General features: G+C 45.7%; 2 protein-coding genes across 2 annotated transcripts; both read left to right on the top strand.

Moving 5' to 3' along the window:
* Nucleotides 1-236: 236 nt before the first annotated feature.
* On the top strand, nt 237-1,968 carry FBXL8 (F-box and leucine-rich repeat protein 8). Its single transcript, XM_010180368.1, has 2 exons — nt 237-432; nt 972-1,968. The coding sequence occupies exons 1-2, from the start codon at nt 269-271 to the stop codon at nt 1,966-1,968; spliced, it is 1,161 nt and encodes a 386-aa protein (XP_010178670.1). The 5' UTR covers nt 237-268.
* Nucleotides 1,969-3,617: 1,649 nt separating this feature from the next.
* Nucleotides 3,618-25,216, top strand: HSF4 (heat shock transcription factor 4). The gene is made up of 13 exons (XM_010180366.1): nt 3,618-3,740; nt 7,657-7,765; nt 8,940-9,067; nt 10,330-10,454; nt 12,718-12,793; nt 14,237-14,301; nt 16,684-16,783; nt 17,546-17,670; nt 19,502-19,726; nt 21,084-21,189; nt 22,809-22,874; nt 23,783-23,870; nt 25,020-25,216. The coding sequence occupies exons 1-13, from the start codon at nt 3,618-3,620 to the stop codon at nt 25,214-25,216; spliced, it is 1,533 nt and encodes a 510-aa protein (XP_010178668.1).
* Nucleotides 25,217-25,764: the final 548 nt, after the last annotated feature.

The following is a 25,764-nucleotide window of genomic DNA, read 5'->3' as shown; positions in this document are numbered from 1 at the left end:
GTTTGGAAAAACTGTGGAAAGCAGTTGGCCAACGGATTTTTGCTCAGTTTTGTGTTTAATTTCAAAATTCAGTGTAATTTCATGATTGAAATAAATTAAAAAAGCCACCTCATCTATGATCCAGTTGCACTGGTTTGAGTTGTTAAATAAATACTAATGTGTGCATGTCCTTTTTGTTGGGTTTTTTTGTTTCTCTGAACAGGGACTTTGGAGAATTAAGTGCCGTTTCATCTCTTTCCCATTCCTAAACCTGACTTGAATCGGCAAAATGTCTGCTTCAGCTCCAGAGCTGTGGAACCACATCCCAGAAGAAATCCTCATCCAAATTTTCTATTACCTTTCTCTTCGGGATAGATACACGGCCTTCCAGGTGTGCAGGCAATGGGCTGCCGCTGTTTCTTCTAGCTCGGTTTGGCATTTCACTGAGATCAGGTGAGAGGAATGGGTTTCTTCGGGCTGAGCACCTCTGCAGGCAGAACGGCATCGTTGTGTTTTCAGGGCCCGTCAGACGTTTACATCGCTCCTACTGCGACATTATTGACATTAATTGTGACTTCTGTGTGTGATGATGTTATCTTACGTGGCCAGAACCTTTCTATATGATAGAGGAAACTGTGTTACACGCTGGGGTTTTTTAATCGCTGATTATGATTTGGGTTTTACAGGGAAATACTGCATTCTTAGGTACGTTGCTCTAAGTTGCCATTTGAAAATGGCAAGCGACAGTTACTAACTGCTCATCTTCATCGTGACATTTACTTCTCTGGTGGGCTTTTCTGGAGACTGAGTCTTCTCACCTCCTGACTCCTTCAGTGTTTGGCCTTACAGTGACTCTTCAGGCATCAAGTGAAGAGAAGAAATGTCTAGGGTACCCATTGATGTTTGCAGAAACACGAGTAAAGGAGAGTATTTGCTCTGTGCTGGTTCCGCTCAGTGTTCACAGTGATTCAGAGTTTGTTTTGCCCTTGCAGATGTGATTCAGAGGATGAGGAAGGCATCCTGCAGAGCCTGCTCCAGTTCCTCAGCCAAATCAAACACCTGAAGATTGTGTTTGACCAGTCCAAGGAAGTCAACCGGAAGAACGTGGCGTGCATCTTGGACGCGCTGGCAAAACAGAACCACAAACTGCAGCAGCTGTGCATCGTGTGCGACGGGGAGAACCCCTATTTCTACTCTGGCCAGGACATCCTACAGAGCATACGGAATATATGTGACACGACAAACCAGATCGATCTTCAGCATATTGATTTGCGAAAAATGCCCTTCACTCTCGATGATGAGCTTGTTGAATGCTTAGCTACCGCCAACCCAAACTTGCAGAGTTTGTTCATCAACAACCGCACCCTGGTATGCAACGTGGCACCGGACACCGTTAGGAAAGTTCTCAGAGCGTGTCCCAAACTCTCAGCCTTGGGTGTTTACTACGCCAGTTTGTCTGATGATGTATTTCAGGAACTGCTCGAGCCCAAAAGAGCAGCTTTCATCCATTTAGACATTTTCTGTGAGCGCCTGGACAAATATACACCAGTCATCTCAGAAGAGCTCTGGACTGCTGTGAGTCAAAAGCATCCTCAACTCTGTGTAGACCTCGAGTTTGATCATACGGTCCCTGGCTGTAAAATACCACACATCCTAAAGCTGAATATACCTGTAAGCACACTGCAACTCAATACCTATAATTACATGGTAAATCAGATTAGGTTTGTCACCCAGAGCTACAGCCGTACTTTAAAGAAGCTGACACTGCAAACCACATCCTCGGAGGACTTAAATTCCTCGCTGGTGGATCTGGCCAGGCAGTGCACGAATCTGTTGGAGGTCCACTGCTACTGTGTGGTTAGCCAGGAGGTGGTGGAAGCGTTCCTCACACACTGCCCCAGTCTGAAGCAATACACTCTGAAGGTCACCAAGGAACAGCACCCCTGGAAACCAGTAACAGTTCACAGTTCAGTGACTGGCTCCTGCTGACTTCCTGGGGAAATCGTGGGGGTCTGCAAGAGGAGAGGCAAAGAAGATTGAGGGCTGTAAGGAAAATGCTGCAGAATGCCCTGTGCACTCACGCAGAACATGCTGTTTCACCAGCACTGGCTGTTCATATGATGCACACCTGTCCTGCAGACCAAGCATTTACACTCAAATGTGATGGAGAGAGGATTATACAGAGAAATAGGATTGCCCGCTTTATTTTGTTTCCTTTATGGGGTTATGTAGAGGAGGTCTTCTTCGCTGCTTCTTTATTAATGCCGACTTTACCCTTTGTGGGTTTTTACTGAGGACCTCAGCAGAATTTAACTTTGATTTTACATTTGAAAAGAATCTCAGAATCTAGCACGTTGTGTCAGGTGCCCAGCAACTACTTAAATAGACAGATAAGCAAATTGCAGCTTCAATGCATCCATTTTCTGCCTAGTGGGGTACTTACCCATGCAGATCCAGTGAGCTACAGCAACCAACTGTGGTCATCTGATGGAAAATCCACTCTAACCTTGATAATTCCTCTTTGGGATTTCAGTGATGGTGAGCTCACCCGTTATCCAGTTGTCAGGTAACTTCCAGTTTGGAAGGATATAACAGCAGCTGAGTTATGTTAGGAAGCACAAGCAGGAGAAAAAGCACTCAAGGAAAAACACTGCCAAGGCAGTAACCTGCAAATTCCCTTGCCCATCCTGTCTTTCTGTTGCTCAGGAATGCAGATTTGCAGGTTATAATTCCAATGCCTTTTGCAAAGACCTCTGCTTTTGTTACATTGCTAGTGTTTCCTAGGGGAATCGAGAGCGTTAGTTTTTGCATCCAATACCTGCATTCACATGTGAGTTATCTTGCATCAGAATTAGGATGCGCGTGTGTTTTGGTCTGCTGTGCCAAAAAATTTGATGAATGTTATTTGAAGAGCAGCTTCTGAGTTGAAATGATCCTGGCATAAAGCTACAGTGCGAGCACCTACTTAGAGCTATTTAAAGCATTAATAATAACAACAGCAACAACAACAATAAAAGCATATTGTCATCTAGATTCTATGTGTAGCTGTTTTTATCACCCTCTCCTCTCACCCAAGAGCCAAATCATTTCTCTTGACAAGTGCCATAAGTTCTGTAGCCAAAAACTAGCTTACGATTTTGACTTTTCAAAACCTTGCCAAAGATGTGCAGCCCTGAGGTCTGGCCAGCCCTTGTTCATCTGTGCCAGCCAGCGTTCAGGGCAAGAAAATTCTGAGTTAACAGCTCGGGTGCCCTCACAAACCTGGCGTTGCTGTGCCTGGGCATCCCACAGACTCTCTCAGTAGGTGGGTTCACTCCGGTGACTCGCTAACCTCCCAGCATAAGGTGCGCAGCACGTGTCCCCTTTGCATGACGCTGCGTATTTATTCACAGCTCTGCGAGATCGGCTGCGGTGCATTTTCATTCTGTGCATTGTTCTCCGGGGCTGGTGATGCCATCGCATTGTGCTGAGTTTTTAAGAGTGCAAGCGGCGCTGCTGATGTGACTCCCTGGGAGCCTACTTTCCACTGGCCCCGGGATAAAATTCAGTGGTTCATTCTCTTGTCGGCCGCACGCGCGTGCGGGGAGGCAGGCACGCCAAGAGCAATGGGGTTAGCGTAGCTGGGACACTGGAAAACTATGCAGGATTCACCCAGCTCCCTGGTGATGGATGGATACTCCAGCAATGTGCCAGCCTTCCTAACCAAGCTCTGGACGCTGGTGGAGGATCCTGAAACGAACCATCTCATCTGCTGGAGTAGTGTAAGTACAGCAAACGACGGGTGTGTGCAACACCAGGAGAAGCCGAGGTGGGAGACCCAAATGGTCTCCCCTTTGCAAATGCTGGCTAGCTAACTGGGAGAGAGAAAGGACTGATAGGTTGTTAGGGCACCTATTGGATATACCTGATACTATTTATTTGCAATATTTTCTGTTTCAAAGTGACAACTGGTTTGAGAGTTTTTTAATACCAAGTTTTATACACTTCACTTAAAGCATCTTAAAGGGTGTCTGATATTGAATCTTCTAAAAATCCAAACTCTTTAAGAGAGAGAGGTTTTTCCACCTTATTCAATCTGAAGTTCCCTAAAACTTCCTAGAAAAGGTGCAAAGCCCTTAAATAGTTCCACTGCTGTTTGTGTTATTTCACGTGTTTCTTATCACCCTTTCACAAATGCCTTGGGAGAAGGCAGTAGATAGACAGCATTCAGACCTGAAACCTGTTGTTTAAACAGACCTCAGACTGGCACCCTAAATTGCTCAATATTTTGGAAGAGCTTTACTTGATGTTTCAATTAGTCAGTGTGATGATCCTGGGGATATATTGTCTGTACAGCTTCATAGGGACAGATTGCTTTGCTGTGGCTTCTTACTTGCCACTGAGGCATTACTATACTAAGTGCAATCAGAGAATTAAATTTATTTGTCTCCCTTGTACAGTATTTTGATACCACGCTGTGCTTTAGACCTGATTAAGCCTTGTTGCAAATGATGTTGTGATTTGTCTTCAGCAGGGAGTTATCAGATGAGTTGTGTGCATCAATTTGTTCTCCAAAATTGAGACTCTATAACAAAAGCAGGTTTAAAGGGGGGAAAAAAGTCTAAAGCAGCCTTTCTGTCATATGTTTGTGTCCAGTAGAGCTTTCATTCAAAACTTAAGATGGGGTTTGAGCTGCATCCAAGGCAATGGTTGCTTTCTGATTTGGTATTACATGACCGTACCTCTCCCCAGTTACTGAGTTCTGGTATCCTGTGTTTTAAATGAGGACTTTAAAATGAAGAAGGATTTTCTAACTTGTATGGATAGTCCCCTCTCTGTGACACTTGTAACGCTGTTAACACTTGGTTTTGACTGACCATCACCTCCAAGCTCTCTTTTTATGCAATCTGCCACATTCTTGGGAGGTTTTGGTAAGGCTTTTAGATGTCTAAGTTTCATATGTTGCATCCTCCTTTTCTATCCATCAGTGGTGTTGGAGCTGAAAAATTGTGTGCATGCCTAAGATTTCTGGATATAATCAGAAGTCGTAGGAAATAGGACCTGTGAACTATTTCTTAGCATGATGGAGAGGAAATATATATGTGTATATATATGTACATACACACACACACACTATAGGCTGTTGTAAGGTGAAAAGGAAAAGTCTGCTGTCTGTGTCCATGGTAGTTTGGACAAGAAGAAATTAAATGAGTTTTTTAAATGGAAGAACTCCTAGCAAATTCCTGGAGAAGCTTCCTTGGGCAGGGCACAGGGTGTTTGTCCCCATGGATCTGTCAAAAGCAGTGAAGATAAGCATCTGCCAAGACTGACATGCTGCAGAATTTATTTTGCCTTGGGCAGAGAAGACTTTCAAAGTTTCTCCCAGCTTGTGCTCCCATGGTATAAGATACACAAGGCACAGCTGCCGTATGGGAACAAGCTGCCACATGCACGGCTCATCAGTGAACATGCAGCAACTCCCAAGTTTCTTGTGTGAGAACCTTTTTGGGTGCACAAGCTTCTGAGAACATTGTGGCCCTGAATTCAAAGGAATGACCTCTTAAGAGAGGCCATCAGGAGACACTGAGGTCCACAAAACCCTCGTGCTTCTCGTTTTACATCAACCTGCCCAGCCTGGGACAAAAAGCTGTATCCCAGAGAGGGTGAGTGGGCAGAAGCACAAGGGAAACAGGATAAACCAGCTCTGTCCTCAGGCTGGGGACAGAGTTTGCAGTGTTGGGAAACCCTGGTCCCTGCTGTCACCTCTGAAAGCTCTATCTATGAGTCCAGCGTACAGGTTAGTGGTGATTCTCTTAAACACCTGACCAGCTTTTGCTTCTGCTGCATGGGGTAAGGAATGATAGGAAAGCCCTGGTGATAGTTGAAGGGTGCTGTTGAGGCAGTTGTGTTCAGTCTTTGCAGCAGGAAAAAAGGAGCAAGAAGTAGAGCTGCCCCAAAGTCGCATGTTTGTGGGCATGCAGGGTTAATTGTTGGAGATGACAAATGAGGCTAAGCACAGAGGGAATTGGCATTTTTGGTGATGGAAATGTAGTGGCTATGAGTAGTCCATGGTTGGTCATGCAGCTTTCTCGTGGTCCTGATTACACTCCCTGTTTTAGAAACTTCCAGGCGGCCCTGAGTGCACCCATGCAGCTACAGACCCTGTGATGGGTGCGTGGTGGGACCCACACATCACTGGTACGCTCTTACTGCGTGCAGAGCCTGAGTGCTCACTCTTACGAAACAGTGTCCTCCTCTGTCAAAAAACCAGAGCAGTGTGAAATAAACCCCCCAGGCTGACACCACTGACTGCTGGTAGTAACACTGAACACAGGAGGACGACGACTATGGCTGTGCTGGTCCCAGACATGCAGACCCTCACGTCTTTAGCTAGATGTCCCTCGAAACCCAGCTGCAGCTGAGTTGGTAAATACCTCATCCTGGCTGATGGCTTTGCACTGGCATAGGTCTCTGCATCTTGCCCGTCCCTCCATAAAGCCTTGGTGAGCTTAGGCTGCGCAGTTGGGTGGTTTCCCAGGCAGCTATTTCTCTTTCCACAGGCAAAGCCAGTGTGAGCTCCTAGATACCATTCTGTGCAAATTTGCAAAAATTCCACATGTGCCTCAAACTCCATGTCTGAAATCATGATTCTCCATTCCTTCAAATTCCCTGTGCTGCCCTCCCATGCAGAGCAGAGATAGGTTTTAAGGTGGTTCCCCTGTCCTCATATCCTGGAGACACTGATGCTGTTGAGGTTGGGGATTGAGAAAATGTTCCTAAGTGTTGGTTACAGACACAAATTAATTTCCAATTCTTCTGTCCCTTAAAAAGCTTGCATGAGTTGCTGTTTGCAAAATGTTTCAAGGCAGTTTCAGTGCATTGTGTCTCACAGGCCCTCCTCTCTGTACCGGCGTAGCTCTCAGCAGGTAGGCAGCCAAGCAGGGAAAGCACGTGGCCTGCAGTGTGTCTGTCTCTGCTGGGGATCCCAGGCAGTTGGCCTTGGTTTGCAGTCACGTATCCTGGCAGTGCAGCCCCAGAAACAGATATTTGATCTGGTTAACGTGCATGTTGCTACCTTGGACTGTAAAGCACGACTGTTAACATTTTGTGGTTGCCCTTGTGGATGTGTGCTTTCAAAAAATAACCAAGAGAAGACGCATAGAGCTTCTGGATCAGTGTGATGTCTCCAGGGCTGGTTTGCTTTCTTGCCTTGCTGTGTTTCTTGTGCCGTGTCTTCAGGCAGTGCTCCCTCTGGGACTGCTGTGCTCTGGAGCAGATGAGTCGGAGTTAGACCTATGTGAGCAGATGAAGGGTTATAATGGCAATTCCCACTTTTCAAGATCTTCAGGCAACAGAGTCTTTCTGTGAGGTCTATGCAAGGGAGCATGATCGCAAGCTACCAGCTATTTAGATGGGAAAGTCTATATTTTCTTTCTCACATTCAAGGCTCTCAACTAAGCAGTGGCAAAGCTTAGTAGGAAAAGATAAAAACTGCAGTCATAGGGGACCAACTGTGCCAGAACTGAAAGGAGTGCATCCGTCATTGAAGGCTGTTGTCACTCTTCTCAGCTTCAAGGTGACAATTTGGAGAGCATGACTTCCTCTGCTGTAGGAGTCAAGGGAATCACCTTCTCCTGGGCTCTTCTTATGGTCAGGAAGACTCTTCTGACTTCACCTTTGTCCTGCTCTGCTTTGCAGAATGGCACCAGCTTCCATGTGTTCGACCAAGGACGCTTTGCCAAAGAGGTGCTGCCCAAGTATTTCAAACACAACAACATGGCCAGTTTTGTCCGGCAGCTCAACATGTGTAAGTCCAACCTCCAGATCGTTGGCCATGTGGGTCCTACAGACACGGGGGGAGCGCCAGAAAGGGAGGGTGGGTGAAAAAGGCATGAAAGAGAACTGCGGATAGAAAAGCTGAGATCTCACATACATGTGTTATCGTGGCATTATTGATTTTTGCCAAAGAGGACCTGTCTCTGAGATGCCAAGGGAGTGATTTCCTTGTATTGACCTTAGATTTCAGCATGGACATTTCTGTTATATCGCAAGATGTGAACTAAGAAATTTCAGCTGTTGGATTTTCTGCTTCTTTTCCATCAATTTTGTGTCCTATTATTATTTCTTTTCCATTTGCTTCTATATGGAGCTTTTTTCCAGCAGCCTGGTACTGTGACATCTCCCTCAAAAACTGCTGCTTTTGAGGGTAGCATGCCCAGAGGTTTATCCATTTTCCGAGCCTTATTGCTGAACTAATAATGGACAGTAATTCTCCCTGCAAACTCTGCCTTGCTAATCAGACGTTTTCACCATTTCGAGGAGGTTTAGGTGTGGTTTTCAACCACATCTGGACCACAGCTATATTAAATATGGTTATTTTCTGAAAGTTTTTGGAAGCTTTTCAGTGCCTAGTTCACAAAGGTTCTCAGTAAAATTTTTACTTTGCTATTTAACTATATAGTGGCACTATTGTAAATTTTAGGCCAGTCTATATATACAGTTTAGAAACCTTGCTTCAGAGGAGTACTCAAAGTAGATTTCCAAATATGCATGTGACTCTTTTTTTTTTTTCCAAAGTTGCCACTTGATGCTGCTCTGTGCCTTTGAAAATCCTTCCCCTGAATCCCTTTGGCTGGCAAATGAAACTGTAGGTTTCGTAAGGACAGGTATCTCAGCTCCTGGCAGACTGACGTGCCCAAGAGATTGCTGTGTGGTGTGGGCCAGCAGCAGCGTGTCCCCAGAGCCAGTCCCGTGTAAGGTGGCCAGTAGGATGCATGGGGCTCGCCCTCACACTAGAATTCTTGTAGATACGGCCCAAAAGCATGCTCAGCTGTGGGGAGAGGGCACAGCTGTGCCTTGAGCACCAGAGCAGCTTGAAAAGTGAGGAGAGTGAACAGAAATGTCCTTCAGAAGTGATGGGGAGGGAGTCAAGGAGGAGAGCCTGGGTCTGTCGGCCATTCACCTGTGCCCTCTCCACACAGATGGCTTCAGGAAGGTGGTGAACATCGAGCAGGGGGGTCTCGTCAAGCCCGAGCGGGACGACACCGAGTTCCAGCACCTCTGCTTCCTGCAGGGACATGAGCACCTCCTGGAGCACATCAAGAGAAAGGTGAGGGGTTGTGCAGGGCAGGCCTCGGCGAGCCCTTCGGGTGTGCACTAGGCCCTGAGGCGGGAAGGTGGAGGCGGGAAGGCTGAGGCATGGCAGTCCCCGGCTCCAGAAGGCTCCACACCACTGGAGCTTTTCAAACCATCCCTCAACAATAAGCCCCAAAACCTAACTAATGGTCTGTGTGGAGGTGTAGCTTCCTTGGTGTGCTTTAAACCTGCTGTCTCTTTCTTTAATTTGCTTCCCCCGGGGCCCTCTGCTAGGAGAGAAGCTGTCAATACTTGTTTCCTGTCCCTCAGCCACTTTGAACGGGAAACGCCTTGTTTCTTCCTGAGCAGGAGCCCTTCCTGCTGCCATGGCTCTATGCCCTGTGCCTTTCTAACCCTCCCATGCCCCTTTTTTGGGGTACATTTACCAGAACAGCACGCCGTGGTCATTGCAAGGGTTTCTACCACAGCTGCATTCCTCTCAGTAACTCTCAAAACGCTTGTTTGCCCTCAGACCATGGGCCGCTGTGCTATAGACTGCTCAGCATAACTCCAAGATCACCGTCATAATTTTGTCTTTATTTTTTTTCCTCTGTTGCTCAGTATCACGAGAGCTTCATGTAATGCTGCGCAACCTGGCTTGCTTTGCACCGCTCTGCTTTTGAATTGTTACCTGCTTTTCTAGATAACTACAACGTAACTCCTGCTGGGTCTCCCGACAGTCATCTGCTGTTATTATAGAAGCAATAATCTACTCCTACCATCTGTTTCCTATCTTTTTTGTTCTCTTACTACATTAGTGTATTGACTTCAGAAAAGGGACTGCAGCAAAAGCCTCCTGGAAATCCGAGTGTAATATATCAAGTTAAAGCAGTTGCTCAGGCTCATTCCTGTAAAACATGAGGCTGGATTTGGTCTCTTCAAGTAGAAAGAATTATCGAATAACCTAATTCAATGCTGCCTTGTTCCTCAAAATAACTTTTTTCTTTTTCCCCAAGCTGATTTGAAGTAAGTTCCCACTCTGGTGGAGAATGTCCTGCTGTCAACAGACCCTCGGTACAAAAGCATTTTTCTACTTTTTGCTCTGTTTTATCCCTTTGACTCTTGCAGTAATATCCCAAGGATGGTTCAGACTCTTGTGCATGCATCACCTATCCCAGTATTTCTCCATGTCAGAGGCCCGCTGGTGGAAGTCCTGCACCCAAGCCCCAGCAATGACTCTGTCTGTCCATGCCCTTCCTGTGTTGGTAAAATCCACCTTTGGTTTCTTCTCCTCAGGTGTCGGTAGTGAAAAGTGAGGAGACCAAGATGCGCCAGGAGGACCTCAGCAGGTTGCTATACGAGGTACAGATACTGAGAAGTCAGCAGGAGAACATGGAGTGTCAAGTGCAGGACATGAAGCAGTGAGTTGAACCCTACTCAGGCTGCTTCTTACGGGCATTTGCTTCTCGAGAGTTGTTGGTCTTGGGGAATGTTTGAAAGGAGGAGCCTTACGCACCTCCCTCCCAGGGAGCATAATATGTAGGATTTCTATGCAGTCCAGATAGTCTACAAAATATCAATTCTTGACCTGTCTTTTGTGAAAGGTAGACATATTCTCTTCATCTGTTTTCCCTTTACATATGAGGAAATCACAGAGGAGGCCATCCAGGGAATATATGTTGTATACCTGGGGACTTAACTCAGATAACTGTATTTCCTCCAGATAGAAATGATGGTAGAAAGAGATGTAACTCCTTCTCACACCTAGAAGAGTCTTTGGCAGAAATGGGGTTGTGCCCACTCCAACTATCAAAAAAAAAATTAAAAAAAGCTGTCTGTCATTCTTCATCTCCAAAATATACGACTGGCCTAAAGTAGATAAGAACACAAGAACTGCTGTAGTGTTTAGTCCATCTCTCTGAAGACTGTGTCTGACATGGCCAAAATTGTTGTATAAGAGCAAAACAAGCAGATGCAACGCTGCTTGCATGTGGCCACCTGCCCGCCAGCTGTCTGAGACTCTGGGATTTTCTGAGTCAGACATGGTCACTAGGAATTTAGTAAATGGATACGGTTTTATAAATCATATGCTTGGAGAGGTTTTTATTTGCCTCCAGAATTTTAATCCTTACAAAGAACTTTGTTTAAAAAGCACTTGAATAACCAAAAAGACCCCAAGACCTTCTTTTATAATGCAAGCTGATGTTCGTACATCACCAGATGACACTGGTATCCTAGGGCTTGAGAGAACGCCATGTGCTGTGAAACATTATTCCAGCCCAGCACCTTTTGTGCAATGGATAAGTATTTTTATCCTACTTCAATTTTTAATGACTCCCACACTTACCACTTGCATGAAATCACACCGTGAAATCCAGGCACAGTGGCAATGAAATAGTTTCTAGGCTTGTATCTTGTTTAATTTTTAAGGAACTCCAGTGTCAATGATCTGGTCTTGCTTTTAATTAATTCTCCCTTTTGCTTGGCTTGCTCTCTTCCTCCATCTGGCAAAAGGTAAAATTGCATTCAGCTGATGAAAATACAGTTTTTATAAACAAAGACGGACGAGAAATCTCAGGCTGAAACTATGTTAAGAAATTCAGACTGGTGAAGAACCATTGGGACGTAACTCCAGTACAAGCTGTCACACTGAGGAAAGCTGCTTTGCTGAAAATCCTGTCAGTACCCATACAGAAAGGTCACTGCAGAGGTTCTTGCTGTACAAGCTGCTGTACTAGGGCTGCTACTCTGCTCTTTAAAGCGCTGGACCTTACCTTCCCAGTTGTAGCATCAATCCACACTAGAAAGACTAAAAAGCAGAAGGATTTATAAACTTCACCTGTATGATAGGTTTTGCTGGCCTGTCAGTTTTGTGTCCATCTGCTCTTGAGATAAACTGGCTGGCAAAACCTTTTGCAGCATGGACATGGCTGGCATCCAGATTTGGAGGCAGCACAGTAAATAAACTGCATCTTTCCATCCCACCTTCTGGGGCTGCCTGTTCAAGGAAGTCTGTAAACTCCCCTGTGTGCTGCCTTTGCAAACAGAAAATAAATATGCTCTGTGCAATTGCAAGCTGGACACAGGTTTTTTGCTGGATGAAATTCAGTGACTCCCACAATAAAAATCATTACAGTCCTCCTAGTTCAAAGCTCCCAGATGCAGAATCATCTCTTTAGCTGCTCCCTTTACTCCCAAACATGCCTTTGTACCTTTATGTCTATGAGGTTTCAGCAGGCAGAACACATAGGATCTCTGTCCATAGGATCTCTTGGGTTTTGGAGGCAGCTGTGGAGAGGTTGGGCTTTCTTGGCTGCTGCAGGAAGAACAGTCTTGGTGATCTAAATCATTCAGAGTCACAAATCAGGCCCTGCTGAAATTCTGAGTTTGGCCCAAATGTTCCACAAAAACTAAATGCATGTCTTCCTGTTACCCTTCCCTATAGATACTGGCTTCTCGTTATTTGTTTTTCCTCCGTGCTTTGGTCTGTAGTTCTTTTGAGGTCAAGAAAACCCAAAGAGAGCCATTGTATGACACCGTTTGGCACACCTGAAAAGAGCCAAGCACTGCAAGAGCCCCAAAGTGAGACAGACTTTGCACAATTGGGTCTACTGTGCAGCATGGCAGCGTCATGGGCTGCTGGGATGTTTCTGTGCTCACTGAACGTTTCTGTTTCACTTTCAGGCAAAATGAAGTTCTGTGGCGGGAAGTTGTTTCTCTCCGGCAGAACCACTCACAGCAACAGAAGGTGATCAACAAGGTAGTGGTCATACAAACTCCAGACTCGCTTGTACTGCGTGGTGTACATCCTCCTCTGATTTTTTTTCTCTTGTCCTGTAAACTTCACACTCTGATATTGCAGTATATTTATTTCCTTCTCTTTCAAATTGTGTGATGTTCTTATGGGTCCTGTGGAAAGTGGTCATTAACAAAGCATAGCTTGCACCCTTGACATAACATTTTAATTTCCCTGTCAGTCCTTGCTGTGATGTTAGAAACCACTTTTCTGTCAAAGTCCTCACCAAGAAAGCACAACTCCCAGTAATTGCCCTGTACTGGCTGTGTTCTGGTATTGAAGCCTTTGGACTTCCTAAATCTTTCCTCTTTTCTTCGTACAAGAGAGGAGCCTCCCCCTCCTGCCAGCACTGAAGCTGCAGAATTGGATAGCCATTCCCCCAGTGGGGACCTCCAGCAACTCTTACATTTTCTGGTGCTACTCGTATAGCAGAGGAATTATTGTACAACCTTTTAGACTGAAGGAGCACTGCAGAGCCATCTCCCTTAAAGTCTAGCATGACCACTACTAGAAAAGGACTCTCCAGTGACTCCCAGATGGTGCTGACGTGACTGAGCGTGTCACATTTCCCAGGCCCCCTGAGAGCCATTCTGACCCTCACGTGGCATCACAGAGTCATAGGACTGGATAGAAATGCACGAGGCCATCAAACCTTCCTCCAGCTCTGAGGCTGGACCAGCCACACCACTCGCTGTAGAGGCATTTATGCAACTCTATTTTGTTATATTGAGCAATGAGTAAGAGACAGCTGTGATATATAATAATAATGCTCTCTTTGTCTGGAGGTCAAAGCAGAGCATTAAGCTCAAGCTGACCTGGGAATATGTTGCTAAATGATTCCTCACCAAAACCACTCTGCATCCTTTTTAGTGTCCTGTTATACCCACACTGAATTTCACAGGGCTGAAAAACCCAACTGAAAGAGCTAAGACCTCCATCCAGGGTCTCCCCTAGGGGGTTGCCTCTTTCACTTGCGAAGTCTTTGTCAGGCTTTACAGACCCTCTTAGAAAGGTCTCTAAAGACGGAGGCCAACTCTAACTCCAGGCCTAGGATTGTTTGCATGGGTACTTCACAGGCAGGTTTCCACATCTAATAGGGCTGGCTGGAGTTCTGCATGCACAGAAGTGGAGGGAGAAGACACTGAGCAGGTGCATCTTGCGTCCTTTGCACAAAGCAGACACTTGGCTGTGTTTCTCTAAAGCTAGGCAGGTCGTTTGAGTTCCCGGAAAGCTTAGTTCAGTTTCGGGCTCCAATGTCTCATGCAATTGGGCTCCCATATTTCATGGCTGCTCCCAGCTTTGGGGTGGTGTCGGGAGGGAGGAATGTATGAGATAAGAACGGCTGCGGGAGCAGGGAGTGCTGAATCACTCTGCTGATTAACACCGGATTTTGATCTCTCCTGACAGCTGATTCAGTTTCTATTTGGCCAGCTCCAATCAAGCCCTAGCAGCACTGGGATAAAGAGGAAGCTGTAAGTACCCTTGTGTGGTGCGCACACGCTCACGGGTGCATAATGCTGCCCCCTCACTAAAAGCACAAGCTCAGCTTGCCCAGGCAGGCGGTCACCGGACTGGGGCACCATGGTGATGGGAACTGAATGGGCTGAACTGCCGAGTCAGACCTGCTGACAGGCCCCATTCAGTGGTCTTTAGAGAAGCACCGTGTCAGCTCGTGACCTTTATCTGGGGAATACAGAGCGAGATGCGAGATGGGAACGCTAACTAGTGGGAGGGTAAAGGGCAGGAGTCCACTGCTGGTCCTACAGGTTCCAGTTTTGCCACTTGTCATCAGTGGGAGCCCAGCCAGCCCACAGACACCTTTAGGTTGGCCCACAGTCACTGAATGGGGTGTGCGTCCAGCACAGGTTTGGTGGCACGTAACCCACAGGCCTTACAGAGAGAAAGGTGGAGAAAGATTTTAGCTAAGGGATATCTTTAGGGTCATAATTAAGCTGTTCAAGACAAGTAAATGAGGGAGCTTGAATTAGGAAGCTTAGTGCCTTCCAGGACAGCAGCCATGCATTTCTTGCTCTGTGATGATTGTGATCTAAAGAGAAGAGAGGGACTGCTAGGAGGAGGCTTTGTGGCTCAGGCTGATGGTGGGGACCTGCCTCCAGTTCCCATCTTTACCACCTTGTGGCCTTTGGCAACTCAGAAACGTCTCCATGCCTTGGAGACAGGAGCCAGGCTTCCCAAGAATGGTTCCTCAAGGGGGTTGATTTTCTTTAAATCAGAGTCCTTGTTCTTGGCTGACTCTTCTTGTGAGGATTGTGAAGGATTTGATCTCTAATTTCCACAGTCAGGGCTGTGCCCTCTCTGTAAAAGCTTTGCAGCCCAAAAAATGCTGTCTTAAACTACTGCTTTTTCAATAAAGCAAACCATTAGTTAGAAGCCATGCTGAGAGGGGCAGGAGAGCACAGCAACTGTGTTGTTCTCCTTGGGAAGAGGGATCACACTGGTACAACCCAGCTGCAGTTCACACAGTATTGTGCATGTTAATTTGAGTTTCTGCTTCCTTGGAAACACAAAGGTCTGTGTTTGAGGAACCTCAGGTCTTGTGTCTATATCTGCCCTGCTGTCTTCCCCAGTTTTGTTTTCCTGCCTCTCTTTTAAATAACTGCAGGAAAGCACAGTGTGCAGCCTGCAGCAACTGTTGGCACAGAGCTAAGTGCTGACTCGCGGCTCTGGATAGGTTTGGTCAGGATGAGCACGTCAGGAGGTCCCCCAGGCACATCTGACCTGGGAGGCTGTCAGGTGGGTTAGATGCCAAGGTTACTTTGATAAGAAATGTTGGATGGGGAGGTTAATTTGTGTCTCCTGGAGCAGAGAGCTGGACACATACAAATTCATAGTTGTCACAGGGTTGGCTATGATATCTCGATGTGTACTGAGGGGTAGCTTCTACCATAACAAGGTCCATGTCAGGGTGGCTCAAATGTTCTTTTTTATTGTGTCTTTAGTTAATGTCGCAGAATAGGAAAAGGCTGTTAAATGAGCTGTTAGACAACACTGAGATCTCAGGCACTGCAGTCACTGAGTCCTGCTGTATAATGCCCTTCACAGTGGGATTTAATTGGAGTCTGAGCAATCCCATAATTTCTCCCAACATATACAGCTCCAGTGTCTGTAGGATGAAGGGAGCTAGGAATTCTCTTCTGCCAAGCCCATTAGACATTAATGTGGAAAAAACTGTTGGCTCTCCCTGGTGCCCTCAGCCAAATTGCTGTGTTCTAAATGAACGCTGGAGATGCTTTTCCTGACTGTGGGACTGTGGGAGGAGAGGAGGGATTTGCTAGGCACTTTTATAGGATCATCACAGCATTAACAATAGTGCGTGTGTAGCAAAATGTACCAGCTCCCAGCTTCTCTGGGACTGTGTCACAAAGCCAAGGACTGCCACCCAGGAAGTTTCATGATGGAAAGGCAGTGCCATTTTGAGGCTCCTTGTCATTTTCTCTTGTTTTCATTCATTTACTAAACATAAAGCACTCCTGCTGCAGGACCCATCATACAGACACACTTCTTGTTTTGTTCTCTAGAAGAAAATAGGAATTGAATTTGTTCAGTACAAAATATGAATTGAATTTGTCATTTCACTTGCATCTTTCAAATAAGATTTAGAAAACCCGGATCATCCCTTCTTTATATGGCTAATGCCATTTTTTAATGGTGACCTCCTCCAAAACTGTTCTTTCCCGTTCTTGCCCATAACACTGGACAAGACTGTACCTTACAGCTGAGGAAAAAATGAGTATCCAGGGGAAAATGACCTTTGGCTGAGGGGACTTTCCTTGTATGAGCAACCAGAAACCAGTAAGTATGTGCTGGGAAAACAAACCTGTTTCTCTCCACAGACCTCTGATGCTTGACAATGGGATCTCTGCCCCACAAGTGTCCAAGTTCAGCCGGCATTTGTCTACGGACCCCCTCCATGACCCCTATTTCATACAGTCGGTAGGTTTACAGCAGCCTCTGAGTTTTGTGGAATTTCTTTGGCCAGAGTGGAAAAATGTTTGAAGCAATAATACAGATTGCAGAGTAAGCAGTTTGGTAAGAGTTTGGCAGTGAAGAAGAGAAGAGGTTTGCAAAGCTGAGTGACATTTATGATTCCTTCAGCCCCCCTGTTTCAGGGAGGGGCACACGCTTGCATACGCTTGTGCTGCTGTGTTCATGTGGGAGGCCATGAGCTGTGGGAGGGAAAAACAGACCCTGCACACCAAATTCTGTGGTGTTTCCCCAGCCTGGCTCACCTCAAGGGCAGAGAGGAAGAAGTAAGTTCTAGAAGTGGATACTGTGATCTTTCTGACCAGAGCCAGACTTTTACAGTTGCTGAAGGATCCCCACCACCCTCACCCATCAAAGCAGACACCAGACACATGGCGCTTAGACAGGAGAGACCCATATTCCTCTCTTGGGCTGTGTTGGATCTTTTTTGCTCCAGAAGAAGATAAGCAGTCTAGGCAAAATGTCAGACAAGGTGAAACCTCTTAGTAGCTGACACTTCAGCCACCGCTTATTTTACACCTGCACCTCTGTGTGATTGGAGGAAAGACCAGAGGAAATTAAAACGCTGCATAGTAGGTAAAAGTTTTCTTGGTTTCCATACAAGGAGGACTCAGAGGCACAGTGAATAAACCCTAACTGTCTTAGATAGGACCTTGGACTTGTACTGGCTCGCAGAGGGATAAATCTATATCATTTTTGCTTTCCTTTTAGCCATCAACAGAACCTGCCTCTTGCTTAAACAGCCCTGCAATTGCTGGAGGACCCATCATATCTGATGTTACTGAAGCATCACCATCCAACATAATAAATATGCAATCCTCTCCTGAAAATGACAGGTAAATCTGTTTGTGATTAAAAACAGGGTGAGCTGGGTATGGACATGCATAACTTCAAAAGATTGCTGTAATTCTACCAAAGTTTCTCTTCGATTCACAGATCTCTATAGAGATGGTGGGCTGAAATATTTTTTTCCAGTCTGGGTCAGATCTCCCAAATTAGGGAGGGATAATAACAGCATAACTTTCAAACCAAAGTAATAAGTTTCATGCTGAGAACTTCCACTCCTCTCTTTGAGAAGTAGTCCTTGTTTCTTTATATTTTCTTCTCAAGACAGGGGCTGTGTCAGCCTTTCTCAAATAATGAGACACTAATACTTGTTGCGTTTCTTGAGAGAGAGAGAAAGGAAGTTTCCTTTTGGCTCTGACAAAGAAGAAACAGAATCAAACTGTACATCTTTCTGCTAATGGGAGCAGAAAAGTTGCATCACAACAACTTCCGATGTTTGATGACTTTTCTGTGAAAAGGTCCCAGTGACATAAGAACTGAATGCAGAGCTATTTTAATGCTTATCTCTTCCTGCCACAGACATGCAGTGTATTTAGGGCTAGTAGCAGAATAGCTGCAACTATGTCAGTGGAAAGTAAGTAGACAGATGAATCATGGAAACAGTTTCTCAGGCAGTTAGACTCTAGAAGTCGCCTGTATATCTGCCTAATACTTGAAACCATAGCCATAAAATTAGCTAGAAGCATGTAAAGAGCTCCAGATAAAAAGAAGAAGGAAAAACACATAAATAACCAACCTGGAAGCTATTTCTATAGCAGAAAAAAATTACTATAACCTTCAAGTTAAGTTGCTTATTTCTGCTAATTGCTGAGTGCCATCTGGTGGCCTCTGGTCTGTGCTGTGTCTGTGTGACAAGAATCCGAGCCAGCCACAGCCCTGTTGTGTTCAGGAGTGTGGTGCTTCCTAAATCAATGCGAGCTTCTGGTGGGAGTTTAGGATTCATGAGATGAGAAGATGATCTAAAGGGAATGCAGAGGGAGATTTTGTAGTGTCACACACTAGACAATCCCTTATGTGTGACATGGTCCTATGGTGTCTTGCAGCAAAGCTAGTCTGTTTAAGTGTTGGGAGAGAATATATTTCAGTATGGCTTTCCATGCCCTGTGCCCGTTATCTGTACGCCTTTGTCACTTAGACTAGTTGTGCAGTCTCACAGAGAGCTGTAAAGTCTCCTACGAGTAATACAAAGTAGATTTTTATATACAAAATGCTACGTTTCAAAACTTCAGTGTCATGTGTATGTCTACAAGTAATGCAGAGTGCCTCTCCCATTGGAAAAAGGCAAACCTCTGCTTCCAAACAAGTAAAACATATGACTGGGACTGTCAGATCTTGATAGCTTCTGTTCCAAATCCTGCAGGGCCACAAGATCCTGACCTGTACCATTGGGATCTCTAGAGTGCTTGCTGGTCCAGTCCTAACTTCAGCATGGGAGGTCTTACTGATCCCTAGGGTGGAGACTTTTCTTTTTCAGGGGAACCTCTTTAGCTTAGTGACCTTTCAACCTATCTCAAGCCTAACACTCACCTGAGGAATGATGAAGTGTATTTTCCATATTTGCGAAACAGTCGAATGGGGCAAATTCATCATAGCTATGGCTGATGATGTGACTAAAGATATTCCAGCTGAGCATGTGTCTAGAGCTTGCTGAAAAGAAAACAAGGTTGCTGGTTTCTTTTGACCATCTAGGGCAATGGAAAGACTCTGTGGAGCAGTTTGATAGGAAGTGGAAGCAAGCCCTTGTGCTATTGCCCTTGCCAGTAGTGCAAGGCCTTTGTGGAGCAGATGTGTGTGTGCTGCTAACTCTTGTCTCTGATACAGAGAGAAGTGCCTCATGCTGATCAAGGAAGAGCCAGTCAGCCCTGGAGTTAAACCCACTGCTGAGCCTGATGTCCCCCTGCCAGGCTGCAGGGCTTGCTCTGAGCCCCCTGTGCTCCCAGTTGCCATGGTTCAGTCTGTTTTGGAAGGCAAAGGAAGCTGTGGCGCAGCCCCACCAGGGACCTCGCAACCATCCGAGAGAAGAGGCAGAAGAGCATTGCTGGACAGGTGAGGGGAGCAAGGGAGAGCTGTGACACTGTGTGTTTCATGGCCCTCTCTTCCCATCAGCTGGGGGGAAAGGGAGGCTAGCTGTAAGTCATCAAATGCAGCCTGGTGAGCTCCATCCTGTACCTGTGGCATCTGCTTAGAGGACCCTTGAAGCCTGGGTCTGTGGATGACTTGATTGAAGGACCCAACAAAGGAAGAGCTGTCAGAGCATGTGCATCAGAGCCAGGGAAGCAGAAAGAGGCTTTTTGTAGTGAGAGAGGTTTGTCCAAGGGAAAGCTGGAGCTCAGACCAGCATCCATGTCTGAAGACTTGCAGGCCACTGAATGGTACCTCCAGTAGCTTGTGTGCCCTCTTGTTGAGTCTTCGGCTACATAAAGTCATAAGGAAATATTTGTTACTGGTGTTTCTGTGCAGTGAAGAAGGTGTCACTTGTGTGCCAATACACAGACAGTGGTAAAAGATGACAGCTTGTCATCATCGTAACGCCTGCACCTCTGACGGTACAGCCTCTGTAGGACATACATTTGGTAAGGCAACAAAGCATTTATCAGGCCTAGACTTGGGCTTGAGAAGGAAATAATTTGCCCCCTTTCTCTTCCTCTCCTGTGCTGTGAAGTCAGATATGCTTTTCTCTTTAATCTGCTCTCCATTTGCATCTCCTCCTGTCACCTTTCTGAGGCGACTTCCCTGAGTCAGTGCTAGGTCCACCTTCAGGAGGGAGCCACATGGGCACCACCACGTGGGCCGCAGGCTTCTGGGGAGGTGCTGGGGAGCTGACACTGCAAGAGAGCTCAGCTTCCCCATCTCTGACTGAGTGAAAACCCACGAGACTCAGCTGCTTTGCTGTGCTTGTCTCCTTGAGCTGGAGGGACTCAGTAAAATGCTGGGGCAGTCCAAAGCCAAGTTTTGTGAAAAGGTATAAAACCAGGCCTTAAAATAATGAAACAGCAAGGGAAGTCACTCACAGGGATACCACAAATATATACCCAGCATGGGACAGTCAGCCTAGACTAGGGGCAAAAAACCCCAAACACTCAACAGGGTTATCAGAAAGGCACTTGTTTTCCTTTGAGTCCTTACAGAGAACTAAATTCCTCCTTTTGGAACCAGTGGCTACTTAAAAACATTTTATTCAAGGAAAAATCATCCTTTTGTAAAGACTCTGGATTTTAAGAGAAAATTTTTACAGCTTTTGAGAGGGGGTAAAGCACAGCGGGGCCTCACAGTTGCTTTTTTAGCTGAATGTCTCTGGTAAATGCAGCCTGCAAGCTGAATGCCTGCAGGTGAAAGTCACTGTTTTCTAGATGTATCTGTGCAAGTTTCATTCGTGGCAACATTTCCCCTTGTCTTTTCTCAGAACAGATATTTCAGACCCGTTGGAGGGCACTGACTGGAGCTTGGAAGGGCTGCAGCTGCTGCTGAGGAGCCAGCAGTACGGCCTGGAGCCTGCCAGCCTCTTAGATGTGAGTGTTGGGCCCAGCAGGACCCTTGGGCTGCTTGGTCTTGTGTGACACTTTATCTGTCACCTGCTGCCAATAGAGTCACAGCTCTGGGTTTGACCTGCTCATAGGAACTGGCAGGATTCTAGACTTTACATTTCTTCTGAAAATACACGTATTTAAACTTCTAAGAGGACAAAACACAGTGCCTTTGGTAGAGACATCGTCACGAGACCTCACACATGTACATGAAATAGGTTTAATATGGCACACTAGCTAGTTTGGTAGTTGCTTTGGATGGGTTACTTTGCTTTTTGCACATTCTGCATCTTAGATACTCCTAGACTGTGTTTAGCTCTACTGCCTTCCCCTGCTGAGATCTTTGTCTGCAGTTCTCAGGTAACTTTTCTCTAGGAATGGGTTGTGGCTTTTTTCTTAAGCGCATGTACAGAAATATGGAGACCTGTTTCTCTCACTCTCTCTCTCCTTGTACATATAATTAGTATATGAAAGGTTTTTGCCAGTAATCAAATAACTCTGTACATAGCAAATGAATCTGTATGTCAAAGATGTGCTCCCCTGAGGAGCTGTTTCGGGTGCAGGTACATGGTAAGCTTGCATAGATAAACAGGAATGAAAAATCATTTTAAAAAAAAATCAATCTTATTCTCTTAAAGCCATTTCCCATGTATCTGTGATCGATTTTGACTTTCTTAAGCGCATGTACAGAAATATGGAGACCTGTTTCTCTCACTCTCTCTCTCCTTGTACATATAATTAGTATATGAAAGGTTTTTGCCAGTAATCAAATAACTCTGTACATAGCAAATGAATCTGTATGTCAAAGATGTGCTCCCCTGAGGAGCTGTTTCGGGTGCAGGTACATGGTAAGCTTGCATAGATAAACAGGAACGAAAAATCATTAAAAAGAAATCAATCTTATTCTTTTAAAGCCATTTCCCATGTATCTGTGATTGATTTTGACTTTACAGAAAGCTTTTCTAATGGCCTGCTCCCTCACTGGCTCCTTAGGTTTCTGTTTCTTACTCGTTATTAGGAGGTGTTTTCCTGTTACTGACACACTTTTCTCTCTTTGTGCAACTGAACATCACAAGAGTGAGAATGAATCATAAAACCGTACCCCAGACCAACAGCTCCTTTTCCCAGATTGCTCAGGCTTCTCGGGGAAATCGCATCGATGCAGCAGCAATCTGCCCTCTGCTACTGCTTTGGAACACTTTTTAAAAAATCACATGAATCTGGAAGTGTCCTAGGACACAAGCACAGCAAAAAAGGGCTTGGACTTGCACATGCAGTGACACAAATGCCTTGCTTTATGCCATGGCTGTGGTACCAAGTATCTGTGTTGCCCCTCCACTGGCAGGCAGCAGCGCTTGGGGAGCAGCACAAGTGCCCCTGACTCAGCCCTTGCTCTTCTGGCTCTGCTACAAACCAACACACGTGAGCCTTTGCCGTGGTTAAGGTGTCAGAGCAGCAGAGGCACAGGCAGGCGGTGCTTTCTGGCATCCCTGCCAGCAGGGCTACAGCCTCCAGCAGTGGTACCTGCGTGGCAGATGGCTGAGGGTATGGGTGTCTCGAACCATTACACCTTTCAGAGCCCTAATTGCATTTTTCTTTAACAGGTCTTTAATCCAAATTTACCTTTGAGTGAGTGGAATTTGACTGAAATGGAAGCCAGCCTGTCACCGGTAAGAGACGTGTATTTACAATATGGTAACAATAATGTAATCATGAAGTGGAACTTGTGCATAACTGAGGAACACTTAGTTTTATAGGCAGAGGGGAGAGTGTGGTAAAGCCCAGCAGGTAAGCACCTCCTGAGGGTAGGCTGGAAGTTGTGTCTTACACTCATGACCTGTCTCTCTCACTCAGCCAGATCTTGTTCAGAGGTGTGTTGATGCCCTGGAGTCTCTGATTGAAACTGGTTACACCAAACTTTCTCTTAGCATGTATGTCACTTCCTACTTATTCCATAGATTCATAGTTTCTTTGTGCCAAATCCCATTATAAAATGTGCCTTTATAAAGCGCAGCTGGCACTGTTACATGTTCAGAAACATATGCAAGTAGAACAGAGGTTCGTGCATACCCATGCAGAAGAAACAAGGGGAAATTCAGTTTGGCAGTATTTGATTGGAATTAACATTGACGCAGAAGCACTGTGCAAGCAAAGGCTGGTTTTACTTTCGAGACAGTCATAGGCACATGGAAAGAAAATTCCTTTCCCTTTTATTGCTGGCTGCAGAGGACTGTGGGTTTGCTCTGCATGGCAGCCTGGCAGGGACAGCCACAGTGATGCTAGCCTGGCCTCCTCATGTGACAATGAGCTTCACACCACATTAGCCAGTGCTAATAGGGGATTACATCTCCCTTTTCCCCCTCCTTCAGGCATATTTGCCCTTGAACACACACTTTTGGCTATTTTAACAAAGTGCAGGTGAGGCTGGAAGGAGAGACAGGGCAGGGAGGACAGCTTGCATTACTGATGGAAGTTATGCAGCATTGATGAAGCACTGACTTTGCAGAAATGGCCTAGTTCTAACAAGCTCCCCTGTCTTTGTATAATTGTACATTGTAGTTTATATTTTTGCATCAAGATGCAGCGACTCACAGTGGATCTGGAGAAGAATGCAACTGAGATGTCCTCAAAAGCGTTCAACCCACAGCTTAACAACGCCTGCCCAGGTAGGAGCACCAGCAGCTCTTGCAGGCTGGGGAACGGGGATGTAAGTGCTGTGTTAAACCTGTCAGCAGCTCAATCCAGCACTGACCACTTGCCACTTTGAGGGGACAAACCACGTTTGTTACTTTACTCTCCTGATCGTCAGTCAGCAACGTTTCCATAACAACTGCTAAGCTCATTACTGCGCAGTGGGAAACGCATGGGAGATAAACAGAGGTTTAAATGTCACTGAACTGCCTCTGCTCCTGCTTGGGTCCATGTCACATCTGTCAATGTCTCATCTGCCTGTTCCTCGCCACCTGAGAGCAATGTGGGGATCTAAGTGGTGGTAAGAGCTGTACGGGTCCTGCGTTTCCTCCAGCTCCTGCTGCAGAGAAGTTGACCTGGTAGCTGCTGCCAGCCAGAGGCAAAGGTTATGTCTCAGTTTCTCCATCCCTCAAGCTGATCTTGTCCCACTCACTGACTGATAAAGTGTGTCATTGACCTTAGATATGAGTCTAGCAGTGTTTTCCTGGCCTTGGAATAGTGATATATTATTATTTTCATGTGTATATAAGCTTTTGTCAGCTTTAGTTTGCTGCTGTAGCCACCTGACCCAGAGTTTTGATGTATTTCATGGTCTCCACTTTAAGCTCAGCATCTTGCATGAGCATCAAAGGTGCTGAAGGCCCAGCTACACTGGAGAGAATTCTTCAGCAGGCTGGGGCTGAAGTGCATGGGAGGAGCATCCCCTGTTTGCAAAGCCTTTCTGGTCCATGCAGTGGTGTGATGCTGGAATAATGGGTGGAGCAATTGGCAGATGTCTCCTTCTGCAAAGATGAGGAAAACCACACAGTTTTTGAGTGAAGGAGACGCTGCTCTTATCCACTTCTCAGCATCTTCAACCAACTGGTCATTCCATTCACTTCTTGTGAGGCATCTCAGCATTCAGGCAGAACCAGCTTGGCAACCTGCAGAGATTCCCATTGATTTTAATGTCCTTCTGAGCAAGTCTGAGTTTGACTTAGGTGCTTCCAAGCATTTTTTGCCTGGGGTGAGGCCCCTCATTGCCTGTTTCAGTGGGGATTTGCTGCTTTTCAGTTCTTCGTACATGAAATGTGGTGATTGGCTTTTCAGAAACTGAGTTTCCTGTTGTCTGTTTGCATTCCTAGAGAAAGATGTCATTCTTGAAAGTGCCCAGCAGTTCCTCATCGATCGTCAGTCAATCTTTGGCAACGACCTCATCAGCTTGCCTGAAAATTCATCGCTTTATGTCCCATCTGAAAATACGGCTTCCTACCTGTCCTCTGTGGGTGGGCAAGGAGATATCCCATTAAACCTGAGCTCTTCAACTGACAACAACCAGTGATGTAGCTTCCAGGAATCAACATCTCCCTCCCACCCATCCAAGCATCCACAGGTTTGAATGTAAAGAAACAAAAGTGACTCAGAAACCCACAAGAGAGTTTCTTTTCTGTGTCCTTTGAGTAGATGGAGATGGTCAGTAGCTGTTGCATTACCCTCCCTGCACTTGGATTTCGGTGTTTGCCCAGGGATAACTATTTTAAAACAAAATACTGCTTCTGAAGCTTGCCCCTATGGGTAGTGAGAACATGGCAGGATTTTTTTTTTCTTTAAAAGACTTTTAGAAACTTCAAATCTTATGATGAAATTTAAGTGAGGAGTAGCTTGAAAGTACATCAGGGACTTCAAAAAATAAAGTGATCCTGACTAATGTCAGTAAACTTTTGGATTTTATCGGGGCAGCACTGATTAGCTACGATGCCTGACCCTTCTGGATGCTGTTTTTTAAGTAGGAAATTAGTTCTATATGCCAGCCCAATGCTCTAAAAATATTCTTTTATCCAGTTTTGGGTTTTGATGGGATGAACATGTGCCTCTCCCTTATCCTCCTAG

Source organism: Mesitornis unicolor, unplaced genomic scaffold (genome assembly GCF_000695765.1).
Source record: "Mesitornis unicolor isolate BGI_N332 unplaced genomic scaffold, ASM69576v1 scaffold353, whole genome shotgun sequence".
NCBI lineage: Eukaryota > Metazoa > Chordata > Aves > Mesitornithiformes > Mesitornithidae > Mesitornis > Mesitornis unicolor.
Note: the sequence above shows the minus strand (reverse complement) of the source record. Positions and strands in the feature narration are given on the sequence as shown.

Coding starts and splice junctions, on each gene's coding strand:
- FBXL8 (XM_010180368.1), top strand. CDS start 269: ATGTCTGCTTCAGCTCCAGAGCTGTGGAACCACATCCCAGAAGAAATC. Junction 433..971: donor TGGCATTTCACTGAGATCAG/GTGAGAGGAATG, acceptor TTGCCCTTGCAG/ATGTGATTCAGAGGATGAGG.
- HSF4 (XM_010180366.1), top strand. CDS start 3,618: ATGCAGGATTCACCCAGCTCCCTGGTGATGGATGGATACTCCAGCAAT. Junction 7,766..8,939: donor TGTCCGGCAGCTCAACATGT/GTAAGTCCAACC, acceptor CTCTCCACACAG/ATGGCTTCAGGAAGGTGGTG. Junction 19,727..21,083: donor AGAAGAGCATTGCTGGACAG/GTGAGGGGAGCA, acceptor GTCTTTTCTCAG/AACAGATATTTCAGACCCGT.